Here is an 18349-nt window from a genome sequence, read left to right as displayed (position 1 = left end):
CTTTATTGTCATTATACTTAAATATAACAAAATTGGTTTTAACCTCACTGGTGCAAAATTATAACAAGCGAAAAAAGAAAGAAAAGGAAAAAAACTAGTGTGTGCATGGAGTGATTGTGGTTGTATTTAAAAGTCTCACAGCCCAAGGATAGAAACTATTTTTAAACCTGTTTGTTCGGCTGGCTATACTTTGATGTCTTCTGCCTGATGGTAGAAGTGCAAAGAGACATTGACCAGGGTGTGAATCATCTCTGAGATGATAAAGATTATATTTATTAAAAAAAAAAATGGAAACGAACATCCTCTCACATACAAACACAAAACAGTTTCAACTGGTACAGAGCAGAACATATATGTGTAGAGTAGATCTAAGAGCTTATAAGGGAATATGGAGGTAATCTAGTCCAACCCCTTCCCAAGACAGGAGTCCTTCCTTCTCTTTGAGAGCTGTCAGTGGCAGATATGAGGGAAATGGTGTGTGTGTTGTGAGTGAGTGAGCGAGAAAGAAAGAAAGAAAGAATGAGAAAGAGAGATCACTTCCAGTTCCTGCTGGCGACGGACGTGCTGTCTGCCGCTCGTCTCCTCTGTTGGCTCCGTAAGGAGCACAGGGGGCCTTGGAGGGGTCTCCTGCCAAAAGGCGGCTCGCTGAAACCCCCTGGAAGCGGCGGCAGCCGGCGGGGTGTTTTCAGCCTCGCCCAGGAGCCGGGGAGCGGAGGGGGGGTTTGGGACAGCTTTGGGCTGTCCGCCCTTTCGCCGAATGGGCTCTGGGAGGAAGGAGTTGTATCCAAGGAAGAGCAGCTGTATGCTGGTGGTGGGGGAGCCATCCTGATCTCCTTAATCGTCATTAAAGGATAAGCAGCAGACTACTGTCAGTTCGTGTTCAACTTATTTGAAACTGAAGATTGGGGGGGGGGTTCTTCTCTTTACCCCCTCCCCTCGGATTAAGCGGCATTTGAACTATCTCTCCCTCTCTCTATTGGAATGGAGAGAGAACACAGGCTGACTTGTCACTTGAACTAACTATGTGAGAAAGATTGCAAAAGATGATTGCTGAGCTGTCTTTTTTTTAAAAAAAAACTTTATGGAGATCTCCATTCTTCTCCCTGTGAAAGGAGGAGCCAAGATGGCTCCCTTCCATCTTTGTTTTTGCACTTACAAATGAAGTCTGCCTTTTGAAACTGCCTTTGAAAAAAAAACCTCTGGTATTGTTTTATTACCCTCTCTGAGGGAGACCGGGACCCCCCTGTTACGTGGTCTCTCTGGACTTTAATTATTTGACTTTCTCCTTTCTGGTGTGCCTCGGTGCCTTGGAACTGTGAAGGAGAATTAACTCTTCGCTTTCGGATTTGCCTGCCTCCTTGGACCGGCACAGCTGCGCAATCTGCTGATGCCATTTTCTTTGTAAAAGACTTATATACATCTCTGAACTTAGACAAATGGGGCCTAAGAAACCACCAATGGGCAAGTCATTTTCAGCTCTTGCATCTGCCACCTCCAGTCCAAGCATGCAGCAAACGAAAATTACTTCATTGTTGCAACAAGAAGGGTCTGGAGAGAGCCCAAAAGAGCTATCTGTTACCCAAATGTTTCAAGAAATTATGAGGGGTCAAAATGAGTTGAAAAAGGAGGTGACAGATCTCAAAGATGAACTCAGAGATGTTAAACATCATATTTCAGAAAACAAACAGAGAATTGTGGTGTTGGAGGAGGGAGCGGCTGGGCTGGGGGAGGAGGTTAAGGCAATCCGGAAGGGAAATGTAGACCTGGAAAACTTTATGGCAAAAATAAAATTTGAAAGAATGTCCTTTTTTCTCAGATTCCAGAACCTACCAGAGATAGAAAATGAAGATCTTAAGGATATTATGAGTACAATTTTAGCAGAATACCTTAAGAGAGACAAAGAACAGCTGTGGTGGGATATGGATCTGGTTTACAGGATTAATTCAGCATATGCTAGAAGTCATAATGTTCCAAGAGAGATACATGTTACATTTCTCAGGAGGACCACAAGGGATGAGGTCCTTGGGGTCCAAAGGGAGGGACCACTAAAGATGAAGAAATCACTATTCTTAAGCAAATTCCGAAAAAGATAAGAGAAAAGAAGGAAGTATTCTCCTTATCAAAGAAATTATACAATCAAGGAGTGTGGTTTAGATGGTTATTGCCAGAGGGAATGTTGATCTTTTGGGAGGGAAATAGGATTAGAATTAATACAGTGCAGGAGGCTGAAGCCTTCATTAAAAAACATTTCTCTCTCCTATAAGACGATCACAAGAAAAGTAGTGAAAAGGGTAGTAAGGTACAAGATATGAAGGGGGGGGCTGTGGCTCCACCTGGGGACAGGGAGGAAGGAGCAATATCGAAAAGGTTCAGATCACAAAAATAAAAGTATTTGAAATATTTGTAATTGTTGATATACTAGAAGGTGACAAAGGAAAAATGATTGAACACATGGTTGATACAATGTAGAATAAGATTCTGTTTTTTGCTTATCTTTTATACGTTGTTTTTAATATTGTAAAAATTGTGAAATTTGGAGGGATTTCTACCACTAGCGTGGGAACTGCCAAAATTTTCTATGTACCCCTTTACCTTTTCCCATAAATGTTTAAAAAACAATAAAATTCTTTTTAAAAAAGTAATGAGAAAGAGAAAGAAAGAAAGTTAGAGAGAGAGAGATAAGAAAGAGGGAAGGAAGAGAAAGAAAATAAGTGGGGGAGAGGGACACAAGAAGGAAAAAAGGAAAGAAAGGAAGAAAGAAAGAAGAAAGAAAGAAAGAAAGAAAGAAAGAAAGAATTGAGCCCAAAATTTTGGTTGCTAAGCAAGAGCGTTGCTAAGTGAGTTTCACCACATTTTCCACTCCATCCGGTCACATGGCCGGTAAGCCACTCCCACCCGGTCACATGGCTGGCAAGCCACTCCCACAAAGCAGGCCACACCTACAGAAGAGGGTCTAAAAATTTTTGAAACCCACCACTGTTTACGACCAATCTGCTACTTCACCAGTTACGTTGATTTGCTGATTTGGAAATCCTAAAGAACCTTTCCTCAGTTCAGTGCTCCACAGATGTAGTTCTCCAACCCATCCATTTGGTTGGGACATTTAAGATTTGTAGTAAGCTACTAAAATTTTCTATGTACCCTATTACCTGTTTCCCATAAATGTTTTTAAAACCAATAAAACTTTTTACAAAAAAAAGTACTTTTATTTTGAATTTACTTAAGCACAAGATTCTTTTATTTTTTTCAAAAAGAAAGGGTTCTATCTTTTTCTTTTCTTTTCCTTCCCTTGCCCAAAATATTTCACAAAGACACCTACAAAAGAACAGCCCGTGTCCTTGAGTCCTTATCAGTCTCCACAAATAAGCTGCAAACCCTCCAGTTACAACGTCAATAGAATCAAAGGAGCTAGAATAAATGATACATTGTTTCAAAAAAAAGGAAAAAACCAAGTTCTGGCTTCCGAATGGCAGGTTCAACTTTCTCTTATTCGTTTCAAGTTTTAAAAAACCAGAAGTCTCCAAATTTCTTTAATAAAATTTAGTAAGCAGTAGAAGGAAGGATTATTAAAATTAAAAAAAGGTTTTAGTTCAGCCAAAAAATAAGGTAGCAAAGAAAAGAAGAAGAAAAATCAATTCATTCACTTAAGAGGAGAAACGGAAAGCATTACAATCACTTCAGTCCACAAAACATTGTTGCAAAGAAAAAGGAAAAAACTTTCTAAGGCAGTCCAATAAAGATAAATTTCTCTGCTTTATTCTTTTGTTTAAAGGACTAATTTATCTTTAAAAAAGGATTTTCTTTGGGCAATCATTCTCAAAGAAAAAAATCTCACCAGATGGACTCACTTTCACTGCCTTCTTTCCAGAGCCGTCTCCAACTTTGTCAGCCTGGGGGCTGCCTGTTTACTGCCAGCTTGGAGAGCTTCCCTTTGGTCAATCAGGGACTTTGTGATGTCCCTGAGACCAGCAAGGATTTGTCTCCCTGTTCACCATCTCTATGGGACGGCTTAGGCCCATATGGACCATGCAGCAGTAAAAGTATCAACGGCGGTTTCGTAGAATCGAGACCGCACAATGTCTCATCGCGGCATTGTCTCCTCCTCCTCAGGAAAGGTTTCTTAAGAAGGGGCCTCACCATCGCCTCCTTCAAGGTGGTGGGAAAGAACCCCTCTCTCAATGAAGCTTTGGTAATCACCTGGAGCCAGCCTCGTGTCACCTCCCGGGAAGCCGAAACTAACCAAGAGGGACACGGGTCCAGCACACAAGTGGCAGCACTGAGTCTCCCCATAATCCTGTCCATGCCCTCGGGAGTCACAGGGTCAAACTCATCCCAAATAGTTTCCACAAGATTCATCCCCGTCACCTTCCCCGAATCTACCCAGTCAGAGTCCAAGCCTGTCCGAATCTGAGCGATTTTGTCCTGCAGATACTGAATAAATTCCTCAGCCCTACCCTGCAAGGGGTGTTCCCCAGTTCCTTGATTAAGTAAGGAGCGGGTCACCCTAAACAGGGCGACTGGGCAGTTATCTGTGGATGCGATAAGAGCGGAATATATTGCCATTTTGCCACTTCTATTGCCACTAAATAGGATTTAATATGAATTCTTACTAGTGTTCAGTCAGATGAATATTCTATATTCTATTCAGATGTCTCACACCAGAAGGAATGCTTATAACAAGGCAGGGGAAGAAGATAAAAATCGAGAACTTGGATAAAGCTCAAGATTTTTACGGCCAATTTATGGGACTAAAAGAAGAAGATAGCAGCAAAGAAGAAGCGGAAAGTAGAAGCCAGGAGGAACAATAATTGGAGGGAAAAGAGTCTGAACAAGAAGAGAAAAGCAAAGAGGAAATAGAACAACACGAGTTGGAGAGAATAACAAGAGCGCAAAGAGAGAACAGAATAAACAGAAGACAAACATAACGGCAACAAAATGGAAGAAGAGGTTCGGCTACTAACGCTGAATATAAATGGACTAAATTCCTCCAACAAAAGAAAACACATTTACACAAAACTATACAAACAAAAGGCAGACATAATATGTCAAAAAACCTATTATGTTATATATCAAAAAACAATATAAAAATGCTTGGAACAAGAGAAATTAGGTGAACTCTATGTCTCCTTGGCAGACCAGAGGGGGGGGGGGAGGTATACATCAAAAAAGTATTAAAAGCTAGTCAAATTTATGCCGATGATAATGGCAGAATCTTAATGATTGTGGTTAAAATTAAACAAATGCAAGTGCTATTGGTGTTGATCTGTGCGCTGAATGAAAATCAGAAGAAATTTTTATTTAAAAACTACATGAAAAAATAATAGAAATAGGATTAGAGAATATTTGTCTATTGGGAGACTTTAACGCAGTCGTAGACACAATGAAAGACTATAAAAGTAATAACTCAAAGAAGAAAAAGAGGAAAACCTTATCAAAGTCATTTTTCGACATGAGCCATGAATTAAATTTAAGAGAACATATCTGGAGAGAAATGAATCCAAATGAAAAGGGACACACCTTCTACTCAAATCCACACAAATCATGGTCTAGAATTGACATGGCCTGGATGAACAGTGAGATAAAAAACAAGTTAGAAGCAATAGAGATTGTATCTAACACATGGGGACATCATAACCCGATAAAAATAATTTGGAAGAGTCCGAAGAGGAAAAATAGACATTGGATGCTAAATACACAAATACTAAAAGAAAAAGAGTACACCCAGAAGATCAAAACAGAAATGGAATTCTTCCTCAAAGAAAAAAACAATCAAAATACAACATTACAAAACCTATGGGATACCACCAAAGCATATTTACATGGATAACAATAGCATATGTAGCCCAAAGAAATAAATAAAAATGGAAAAAATAAAATATGTTACAGGAAACTCTAAAAAACTAGAAATCACCCTACAAAATGAACCACAAAATGATAGAATTAAGGAAGAATGGGACCTAGCGAGACATAAACTAAATTTGATTGAGCAGGAAGGAAATGAGCAAGGAAAATAAAATTAACAAGACAAAACTTTTTTGAACACGCAAATAAAACTGGAAGGTGGCTAGCCCATGAATTGAAAAAGGAAAAGAAAAAAAACTAATATCAATTAGAGGACAAGAATGGGAATACTTATTATCAAATAGAAAAGAAGAAAAATATTATAAGAAATTATTTCAAGAAGTTATATAAGAAGATAAAATAAAGAAGGAAGAAATTGATACATATCTGAAAGAAAAAGAGCTACCTCCAATAGAGGAGGAAAGTAGAGAAATGCTAAACAAAGAAATAACCAAAATAGAATTGAAAAAAGTCATATTCAAACAGAAAACTGGTAAAACATAGGGCCAGACGGACTCCCAGGGGAATTTTATAAAACAATGTATGAAACATTTGAACTTTTGATGTTAGAATTATATAATGAGACTTTACAACAAGCAAAAATACCGAAATCTTGGGCTGAAGCTTATATTACATTAATCCCCAAAGAAGGCACTGATAGCAAAAAAAATTCAAAACTACAGACCAATGGTGGGTTTTAAAATTTTTTAGAACCTCTTTTGTAGGTGTGGCCTGCTTTGTGGGAGTGGCTTGTCGGCCATGTGACTGGGTGGAAGTGGCTTGCCGGTCATGTGACTGGGTGGGAGTGGCTTGCCGGTCATGTGACCAGGTGGGAGTGGCTTGCTGGCCATGTGACTGGGTGGGCGTGGCCAACTTGTAAAATGTGGTGAAACTCACTTAACAATGCTCTTGCTTAGCAGCCAGAATGTTGGCTCAGAAACTCTGGTATTTGAAGCACGCAAGTCTTAAAGCTGTCAAGTTACAAGACCCTTGCACCCCTAACCCTTTAGAAAAAAAACCCAAGGGGTGTTCAAACTTGACAGCTTTAAGACGTGTGGAATTCAACTCCCAGAATTTCTTCTCCAGTCATGTTGGCTCAGGAACTCTGGCATTGAAGTGTGGAAGTCTTAAAGCTGTCAAGTTACAAAACCCTTGCACCCCTAACCCTTAGGAAAAAAACCCCAGGGCTATTCAAACTTGACAGCTTTAAGACTTGTGGACTTCAACTCCCAGAATTCCTCCTCTCGCTCTTCATCTTGATGTTGTGCGGACGGGCGGGGGGAGGGAGCTGGAACCGGTTCTAAACGGCACTGTAGATTTGTGGAACCTCTTCTATAGAAGAGGTTAGAACTGGCAGGAACCCACCCCTGCTACAGACCAATCTCATTGCTAGATGCCGACTACAAAATATTTATGACTATTATGGCAGAAAGAATGAAAAATATATTAAACAAAATAATTCACACAGATCAAAATGGATTCTTACAATATAGACAAATTAGAAACAACTCCAGAATAGTACTAAACACATTAGAATACTATGAAATACATATGGAGAAACAAGCAGTGTTAATATTTTTAAACACACAAAAAAACCTTTGACAATTTGAATTGGGACTTTTTTATTAAACAAATACGAAATATGAATTTTGATTTAAATTTTGAGAAAATTATATCGGCAATCAATTCAAAGCAAACAGCCACTGTGGTAGTAAATGGAGATCTTCCAGATAGATTCACTATAACCAAAGGAGTAAGTCAGGGATGTCCGTTGTCACCTCTAATTTTTATCCTCTCAATAGAAGTAGAATCCTCTAATAGTAGAATGAATAACACAAAAATAAATAAATAAAGGGAATTAAAATAAAGAATGAGGAATACAAAGCTCAGGGGCTTGCAGATGACTTGGTATTTTTCATAGAAACCCCAATTGACTCAGAAAAGGTACTTCTGGAAGAAATAGAAGAATTTGGCAAAGTAGCGGGGCTCAAAATTAACAAGGATAAGACAAAAATATTAGTTAAATATGGCAAATCAGAAAAATGAATTGAAGGAGGAAATTGGACTGCAAATTGTAAAAACAATTAAATACCTAGGGATTTGGTTGAAAGCTAGGTGTTCAACAATAAAGGAGGATAATTATAAAAAATTGATGGAAAAAAACAAAACAAGATTTGTAACATTGGAGGAAACTTGAACTAAAATTGGTGGGGAAAATTGCTGCAATCAAAATAAACATACTCCCAAAATGGCTATACTTATTTCAAACGATTCTCATAAAACAAGATCAGATGTTTTTAATGAATTAAATAAAATAATAATTAAATTTGTATGGGAAGGAGAAAAATCCAGAATAAGTCTTAAATCAGTACAGGATAGCCGAACTAGAGGTGGCGTAGGACTCTGACTGGGAATTATACTATCACGCAGCCGCCTTGCTATGGATCAAAGAATGGATACTCCTTATCAACAAAAGGATACTTATTCTAGAAGGACATGATTTACATACAGGGTGACATGTTTATTTATGGGAGAGGAAAAACACAAAACATTCGCATTTCCAAAGTCATACAATTACAGGAGCATTATTACAAGTCTGGAGGAAAAACAGGTTAAAGCACTATATTAAAATACCAGGATGGCTATCGACTTTGGAAGCAATGATATGCCCAAACACATTAGACATAACCAAGATGAGAAGTTATAATCAACTGCTAGATAATCAAGGTAATGTGAAAATGGATCAAGAACTGAAAGAACAGGGAATATTCATTGATTGCTGACCATACTTGCAATTGCAGACAAGATGCAAAAAAGACATAGAGGAATTCGGCATTGAAATAGAACAATTGTCAATAGATAAAATATTAGGAATGGAGGAGAAATTTATAAAAATGTACGCTTACTTATTAAACTTTGAAAGGGAAGAAGATATAGTTAAAGGACACATGATAGCTTGGGCAAGGAATTTTGGTTTAGTATTCAATTAGGGGATTGGGAACAGTTGTGGACAAAAAAATTACAAATTAACATTGTCAGCCTCATATAAAGAAAATTTATATAAATTGTTTTACCGTTGGCATCTAGCACCAGCAAGATTGGCAAAATTTTACCCAAATTTGAGCCCCAGATGCTGGAAATGTAAACACAAACATAGTTCATATTTCCACATGTGGTGGACATGTCTGGAAACGAGGAAATATTGGAGGAAAATAAGAAGCTGGTTGCAAGAAATAACAAGTTTTCAAATTCAATTTTAAACAGAGATGTTTTTGTTAGGGATAATTAGAGGAACGTTTCCAAAGGAAATCAATTATATTATAATACATATTCTGACAGAAGCAAGAATAACATACACTCAAAATTGGAAACTAGACAGCATACCTTCTGAAAATATTATCATTAAAAAAATAATGGATTGTGCAGAAATGGTCAAATTAACTTTTAAACTGCAAGATAAACAGGATAAAGAATACCATACAGTATGGGATAAATGGTATTGATTAGAGAACAGGTTATAGGAATTATATACCGATGTCTTAGGAATAGGAAGAATGGATGTAGAATGTGGTTTTTATGTTTTGTTTTGTAAAAAGCTTAAAAATTTTTTATATTTTTTTAAAAAAAGAATTCTTAACCTCCATCAGGGAAAGTCTCAGACCTCAGGAGGTCACTGTGCCTCAGATAGGTGGGTGTGAGTCCCTCTTTGTGAAGTGGGGCCTTGGAGCTCAGGTGCCTTTTTGTTACATACCTGTCTCTCTAATAAGTTTCAGCGGCCCTGCCAGAGCTGCTGCATGTATTAGCTGAATTGGCGGTTGATTTCCCCAGGCTCATGGTCCTGGGGGATTTCAATCTGCCTTCCATTGGCGAGACATCCGAGTCAGCTCGGGAGTTCATGGCTTCCATGACAGCTATGGACCTAATTCAGTTAATTCAAGACCCCACCCATAATGGGGGACACACGCTCGACCTGATTTTTGTCTCTGGGCAGTGGATGAATGATCTAGATTTAGGGGATATTTCTATTCAACCCTTGTCATGGTCTGATCATTTCCTCATCAGGCTTGACTTCCATACCGCTACCCCTCGCCGCAGGGAGGCGGAACCGACTACATGGTTCCGCCCCAGGCACCTGATGGACCCCGAAAGGTTACTGATGGAGCTTGGGACTTTTCCTGAATCCCTTGCTCACAACTCGACCGAAGCCCTAGTGGAAGCCTGGGATAGGGCTGCCGCTGGGGCCTTGGATCGCGTTGTGCCTTTGCGGCCTCTGACCCGGTGTCGATCCCGGATGACTCCCTGGTTTACCAAGGAGCTCCGGGAGATGAAACGCCGGAAAAGATGCCTAGAGAGTGGCTGGAGGGCCAGCCGGTCCGAATCTGATCGAACACTAGTAAGAATTCATATTAAATCCTACTTAGTGGCGATAGAAGCGGCAAAACGGCAATATTTTTCCGCTCTTATCGCGTCCGCAGATAACCGCCCAGCCGCCCTGTTTAGGGTGACCCACTCTTTACTTAACCAAGGAACTGGGGAAGACCCCTTGCAGGGTAGGGCTGAAGAATTTGTTCAGTATCTGCAGGATAAAATCGCTCAGATCCGGACAGGCTTGGACTCTGACTGGGTAGATTCGGGCGAGCCGACGGGGATGAATCTTGAGGAGATAATCTGGGATGGGTTTGATCCTGTGACCCCCGAAGGCATGGACAGGATTATGGGGAGACTCAGTGCGGCCACTTGTGTGTTTGACCTGTGTCCCTCTTGGTTAGTTTCGGCTTCCCAGGAGGTGACACGAGGCTGGCTCCAGGCGATTACCAATGCTTCATTGAGAGAGGGGTTCTTTCCCACCACCTTGAAGGAGGCGGTGGTGAGGCCCCTCCTCAAGAAGCCTTCCCTGGACCCAGCTTCTTTAGCCAACTATCGTCCGGTCTCCAACCTTCGCTTTGTAGCAAAGTTTGTCGAGAGTGTGGTAACATGTCAGCTTCCCCAGTACCTGGATGAAGCTGTCTACCTGGATCCGTTTCAGTTGGGTTTCAGGCCCGGGTACAGCACCGAGACGGCATTGGTTGCGTTGGTGGATGATCTCTGGTGGGCCCGGGACAGGGGCTGTTCCTCTGTCCTGATCCTATTAGATCTCTCGGCGGCTTTCGATACCATCGACCATGGTATCCTACTGCGGCAACTCGGGGGGTGGGTGGGAGTGGGGGGCACCGTTTTACGGTGGTTCTCCTCCTACCTGTCGGATCAGTCGCAGTTTGTGTTGACTGGAGGGCAGAGATCGACCCCCAAGCGCATCACTTGTGGGGTGCCCCAGGGGTCGGTTCTCTCTCCCCTCCTGTTCAACATATACATGAAACTGCTGGGCGAGATCATCCGTGGTTTGGGGGTACGGTATCATCAATATGCTGATGATACCCAACTTTTCATCTCTACCCCAAACCACCCAAACGATGCCCTCGACGTGATGTCCCGATGCCTGGAGGCTGTGCGGATCTGGATGGGGAGGAACAGGCTCAAGCTCAATCCCTCCAAGACTGAGTGGCTGTGGTTTCCGTCATCCCGATTTGTACATCTTGTCCCATCTTTGACGATAGGGGGAGAAATTTTAGCCCCCTCAGAGAAGGCTCGCAATCTGGGAGTCCTCCTGGATACGCGGCTTAGTTTAGAAGAACACCTGACGGCTGTGACCAGGGGGGCCTTTTACCAGGTTCGCCTGGTACGTCAGTTGCGCCCCTTCCTGGATCAGGATGCTCTGTGCAGAGTCACTCATGCCCTCGTTTTTTCTCGCCTGGACTACTGCAATGCTCTCTACATGGGGCTGCCCTTGAAGAGCACCCGGAGGCTTCAGCTGTCCAGAATGTGGCCACGCGGGTTGTCATGGGGGTACCTAGGTGCTCCCATGTTACACCCCTTTTAGGCGGCTTGCACTGGTTGCCGGTTGTTTTCCGGGTGCGATTCAAGGTATTAATTATGACCTTTAAAGCACTCCATGGCTTAGGCCCAGGGTACCTGCGAGACCACCTACTGCCACCAGTAGCCTCCCACCGTCCAGTACGATCCCACAGAGTTGGCCTCCTCAGGGTGCCATTGGCCAGACAGTGTTGGCTGGTGACCCCCAGGGGGAGAGCCTTCTCTGTGGGAGCGCCTTCCCTCTGGAATGAGCTGCCCCCGGAGCTTCACATAATCCCTGACCTCTGGTCCTTCCGACACGCCCTAAAAAGTTGGCTTTTCCAGCAAGCCGGCCGGCCTGTTAATTTTAACTTTTTTAAATGTATTGTCTTTTAAATTTGGTTTGTTTTTTTGGATATGGATTTAATTTTTTAAATTTAATTTAATTTAATTTAATTTTTTGGGATGTGTGTTTTTTAATGTTGTACGCCGCCCTGAGTCCTTTTGGAGAAGGGCGGCATATAAATCCAAATAAACAAAACAAACAAACAAACCTAATTTTGCGAAGCTTCTTCTCCAGTAACTTTGTACTGAAAACTAGGGCATAGCCAAACCAATTCTTGAATACAATGTTCACCTCATCCTCTCCAACAGGCCTCCGGTTGGGAGGGGGTTGACATCTCCTCCAGCATTCAGCTTCCCCTTGTTCACTGTTGTGTTCAGACATGGTTTGCAAAGTCCCCTCCGTAGAGCAAATATTGCTTCTCCGGGCTGATCATTTTGCAGAGATGTTGCTTTATGTAAGGGCTTGTCTCCTAACTTAAGAAAGTGTAGACTCTTGAAACGGAGTATTTCAAAAGGAACCTTTTATTAAGAAGAATGGAAGCCATTAAATTCAAAGCAACATCTGAATCCCCTTAGGCAATGCAAGTAGAATTAAAGCAGTAGAAACCCTTCCCATTAGTTACAATGCAGATTTTAGCCAATACACAAGTGTGAAGATATTTTCTTTATCAACTGCCCTGAGAGCCGAAAAAACATATATTCCCATGGCTATCTTCTGTTAGACATTAAAGTGAAACGTCCCACATGGCCATCATAAACATCCCCCCAAAAGATGATGGGATCTGAAGGCACTTTGGCTCCAGGAAACCAGTTGTAAAATATCAGTTGTCACAACCCCTGCTAATAATTCTACTCCAAGGCCCCCCTCCTCCCAATTGAATGGCAGTATCACTTTTAGGGATCTTACCAGAATGCTCTACCTGACTCTGTTGTTACATCCTGAAACCCCCACAGCTTCAATCTCAAACTCTCTACCGTGGACCTCACCCCATTCCTAAGAGGTCCGTAAAAGGGACATGCATAAGCGCACCAGTGTGTCTACCGTCTCTGTCCTACTGTCCCCATTTATTTGTACTCATTTCCTTTATTCATGTCCATGTTTATATTTATACCTATTGTCTTGTATAAGTTTGACAAACCAAAATAAAAAATAAATAAATACATAAAATATGTTTGTTAATTGGTTGGCAAAAAAGATATCTTTTTTTCTGCTTGATTGGGTGGCTTGTAGTATACACCTATGGCCATGTCATACTTTTTTTCTTCTTTTATGTTGATCCATATGCATTCTAGGAGGTTTTCGTCTTTGAGTTCATGGAATTCTGTAGCAATGTAGTGGTTCTTTATATACAGTACAACTCCACTTCCTCTTTTATGGGGTCTGGTTTTTTTGAAGAGTTTGTATCCTTTTATCAGTTTGTTCCAGTCATGGGTTTCGTTCCACCAAGTTTCTGTTATTCCAACTATGTTGTATCTACCTTCATGTATTAATAGTTCAAGTTCACCCTGTTTGTTTCCCAGAGTTTGTGCAATTGCATATAGGCACTTGAGCTCTTTATGCCTGGTTATGCTTCCTATAATCCCTATTGGGTGTTTGAGTTTGTCTTTCTTCTAATCCCTCCTTACTTCATTATTTGCCTTGTTTTCTAGTGGTTTTTGCTTGGAATTAGGTTCTGGAGATCCTAAAGACTGGTCACCCTCCCCCGTCAATTTTAGTTTAAAGCCCTCCTGATAAGTTGAGCCAGTCATTTTCTGAAAACATTATTCAGTCACAAACAGTCTTTGTGAAGTGCAACAACATGGAGGCTGATTGGAAAGAAAGTTTAATGATGAAGCAGAACCACCAGGGTTTATAGTTCTAGTGCAGCTGACAAAATGGAGTTTAGAGTGGGTGGGTTTTATATCTTCTGGATTCCTATGGGGGTCGTGTAGGGATTATGTAAGGGTCATAGCTGGCTCTATAGGCAAATGAAGAAATGAAAATCGTAGATGTTTGTCTAATTTTGTCAACCTTTTATTTGTTGCTTATCTGCGTTTCTGCCTTGACCAGGTCTTAATGGATTACCAAATCTGTATTTCTAAAAGCTGGCCTTCTCAGTTTCTGCTTGTGGCAGGGAAATGGTTTCTGCCTCCCTTAAGATTTTTTTTATTTTTCCTTTAGGAGAAATATTTTATCCTGCCTTTTTAATATTTCCCAAAATATTTCTCACAGTATACTAAGCTATACTTCCTCTAGGTATATCATTTTGTGGTCAGTCGTATGCAAATATTCTGTTTTAATGGAGTAATATAAAAACTATTGAGAAGTCAGGTATTCAAAGTATTCAAAATTTTGTAATATTAAGTTGGAACTCTTGGAATTACTGGGAACACAAGGTGATGTTTTAAATGCCCTATTGAATACAATATTGGGTTAAGTGGAGAATATTCCCTTAAATTTAACATGAATTATACTAGTGTATGAATAAATTTATACATAATTGATTATTTGGGGAAAAAGTGTGTTTTTGGTTATATTAGATTTACATTTCTTTTTGTATAGTAGATAAAATATTACCTGTTTTATTTCAGTTTTATGTGCTGAACGAGTAGGCCAGATGACTAAAACATACAATGACATTGATGCTGTTACACGTCTTCTTGAGGAAGTAAGTACGCCTTGTTCATATGTATGGTAACATGGTTGTAACAGAGTAATTAATGTTTGAATCTTTTCAGGCTTCATGAGATATGCAGAATATTGTAATTAATCAGATGTCTGAGGCCTTTTTAATTTAGCCCCTTATAGAGGGATTACTGGAAAACTGCCCACTGCTTAATTCCCAGCATGCTATTTCTTTTATTTATTTATTCAATTCTATTTCAGTTCAATATAATTTGTTACTCTGATGATGTCCATAAAGCTTAATATTAAAAGGACTCTTGATTATAGAATTTCCTTAAAACAGTCCTATAAATATTGCACAGCTGTAATTTTATTGCTAGAATTCAGAAAACTTAATTAGAAGATGCAAAGCCACTGTTTCTGTTCATGAGTTTTATTCATAGCTGTTTCTTATTTTTAAAAAAACTGTCATAAGATTTAAGAGATATGTTTTGGTCTTTCTGAGCATAGTACTGACTTAGGCTTGGAGCCTTAAGATTTAATTGTTCCTTCATAGAGGTCAAAGTAGGAAACTATAAACCATTCTAAATCACAGTTATCAGGTTTCTGCTAGAAATTTGTGCCAAGACAATCAGCTGCCCTTTTTCCCCACTATGTTAAAGCCTGCACCTTTTATCTCAACTGAGAAAATCAACATGCTTCTTATATTGAAACCAATGCTTTGTTTGTGCTCAAATGCATTGTTGAAAGAATGTTGCCTTAGCTGAATTAAGTATTGGTTGTTGGACTCCAGGCCATCAATATCTCTTGAAAGTAAGAGGACCACACCTATGATTGCACCTGGTAGATTATAAGAAAGTAAACTTTATTAAAGCAAGATAAAGTTTCTTTCAACTTACAGAAAGGCTCTTTCAATTTACACAAAATTGCCTGCAATCATCTGCTGATGGTTATGTCAATCTATTTTTTTTTTCTATTTGAAGTTTGCTAGCACCATCTTCTGAGATTTTTTTTCAATTCTTAGTTAGCCTACAGGTCCTAGTATTTCCTATAAATCTCCCACTAAGTATTCAAAAGGTAAAGGTTTCTCCTGTCCAGTTGTTTCTGACTCTAGGGGGTGGTGCTCATCTCCATTTCTTAGCTGAGGGAGACAATGTTGTCTGAAGACATTTCAGTGGTCATGCGGCCATCATGACTATACACTGAGACAAGCATTTATCTACTCACATTTTCATGCTTTCAAACTGCTAAGTGGGCAGAGCTGAGTCAAGCCTGAATCTTCACTTTTAAGATCAATTCTGATCAGTCAAATGCTATAGCGAATGTATATATTTACTTTAAATTAATTTTCATTATATACAAATTAAATCAAATTTAGTTCTGGCCCTGTTCATTTGTTTACCCTAACCTTTTCTAGTTTTTGGAGTATAGATTCCAGGATACCACTCAAAGCCCAAGGGCATCACATAGATAAAATTATGTTGCCAGTGCTTTTCTACTAAGTTTATTCAGGGTTGTAAACTTTAGTGGTCTCTTAACTTTAAAAAAAATTCAAGCATGTTTGAATTATTGGGAATCTCCCTTGAATGAAAATATCTATGGAGATTCTCAGTCATCCAGGTCATGGTTATCCTAAAGGTGCTTTTTTCAATAGGCAACTGGACTTTCTGGTTTTTCTTTGAAGATGTTTCATTTCTCATCCAAGAAGCTTCTTCATCTCTGACTGGATGGTGGGGAATGGAAGGATTTACACTCCATGCAGACAGCTTATTGTTTGCATTCTTTTAGCGGGTCATTAAGGTCACCTGGAGGTTTATCTGTGTCATCAGAGTCCACCTGAGTGGTACAAATTGGTGTGGAGCTTTCTTGGAATTGTTGAAAAGACAATGTTGTAGATTGGCGATAAATGATGTTCTATCCCTCCCCATCTGTTGAGAGAGAGCAGTTCAATTTTGACATAAATGGCCTCTTTAACCCTTCTTCCAAACTAGTGATCCTCTCTGTCCAAAATATGGACTTTGTTGTCTTCAAAAGAGTGGCTTGTGTCTTTAAAATGCAGATGTACTGCTGAATCTAGTCCTGATGTGTTTTGTTCTCCTATGTTGTGTCATGTGTATATGAAGTGGTTGTTTAGTTTCCCTAATGTACAGATCTGCACCTGGCTCACTGCATTATACTGCATATACCAAGTTGCTCAGTTTCTGTCTGGGTGTTTTCCTTAACATTTTTCTTAACATTGTCTCCATGTGAGCAACCACTTCATAAACGCATGTCACAATGTAGGAAAACAAACACAACAGGACTAGATTCAGCATTCCATCTTCATTTAAAAGACACAGGCCATTCTTTTGAAGACAACAAAGGATTTGGAGGAGGGGGAGGATACCATCCCTATACAGGGCTCTTTAATACCAACAGTCGCAGGGAGGGGCAGATACGAGGACAGTTTAAGAACTCACAGTCGGTTGGGAGACCGTGGTTGCTGGTTACACCCGGTCGCTTGTACCAACCCCCGCGTTCTAGGTGGTCAAGAGTCACAGACCCAAGGCCTAAGGCTGTTGTTATGCAATGCGAGGTCCGTTGTTAATAAGGCCCCCCTCATCCACGATCTAATTTTAGAGGGGGAGCCGGACCTCGCGGGAATAACGGAGACCTGGTTGGGCCACGAGGGAGGTCTTCCCCTCGTGGAAATGTGCCCACCAGGATACCGAGCATTTCACCAGCCCCGGGCCCAGGGAAGGGGCGGTGGGGTGGCAGCAATTATTCGGGAGGACTTAGAGCCGAGGGAGTCTACTGTGCCACAGACGTCCGGATGTGAAGCCCTTGTTGTGAAATGGGGGCCTGGGAGACAGTTGGGCCTGCTGATAGTATACCTGGCTCCTCGCTATACATCAGCGGCCCTGCCCGAACTACTCGAGCTGATCGCATCGGTGGCGGTTGAGACCCCCAAACTTCTAGTGATGGGGGATTTTAACCTGCCGTCGGTGGGAGAAGCATCGGAGGGGGTTCGGGAGTTCATGGCTTCCATGACAGCCATGGACCTGACTCAAATGATTCAGGGCCCAACACACGAGGGAGGACACACTCTGGACCTTGTTTTTGTCTCTGGCCAGTGGTTGAGTGATCTGGGAGGAGGGGACTTAACCATCACTCCCCTGTCATGGTCAGATCACTCACTCCTTCGTCTTGACTTCCCTGGTGCTACCTCCCGCCGCGGGGAGGCGGAACCGGAAAGTTCCAGATGGTTCCGCCCCAGGCGCCTGATGGAACCTGACAGGTTCCAGACGGAGCTTGGGCCACCTCCTGTAACCTTGACCCGCCCCCGGGTAGGGGACCTGGTGGTTGCGTGGAATAATGCAACTACCGGGGCCTTGAACCGGATGGCGCCTTTGCGGCCTCTCCGGCGGCAACGATCCACCCTAGCCCCTTGGTTTACCGAGGAGCTGAGGGTGATGAAATGCCGCAAGAGACGTCTAGAGAGTCGTTGGAGATCCTCTCGCTCCGAATTTGATCGAACACAGGTACGAGCCCATTTAAGGACGTACCTTGTGGCATTGAGAGCGGCCAAACGTCAATATTGTGCCACTCTCATTGCGTCCGCGGAGAACCGCCCTGCCGCCCTGTTTCAGGTGTCCCGCTCCCTCTTGTTTCAGAGGCAGCGGGAGGCCC

General features: G+C 41.3%; 1 protein-coding gene across 4 annotated transcripts in view; it reads left to right on the top strand.

Moving 5' to 3' along the window:
- The window catches only part of TRAK1 (trafficking kinesin protein 1), a 290199-nt gene that overhangs the window by 129488 nt on the left and 142362 nt on the right, over positions 1-18349 (top strand). For all 4 annotated transcript variants that reach the window (XM_081969801.1, XM_081969800.1, XM_081969799.1 and 1 more), the window contains one exon: positions 14647-14723. In XM_081969801.1, coding sequence (XP_081825927.1) covers positions 14673-14723 — 51 coding nt within the window. In that variant the 5' untranslated portion in view covers positions 14647-14672. The remainder of the gene's footprint in view (positions 1-14646; positions 14724-18349) is intronic.

Source organism: Natrix helvetica (assembly GCF_964273705.1).
Source record: "Natrix helvetica genome assembly, chromosome: Z".
NCBI lineage: Eukaryota > Metazoa > Chordata > Lepidosauria > Squamata > Natricidae > Natrix > Natrix helvetica.
This window is presented reverse-complemented; position numbering and strand designations above follow the sequence as displayed.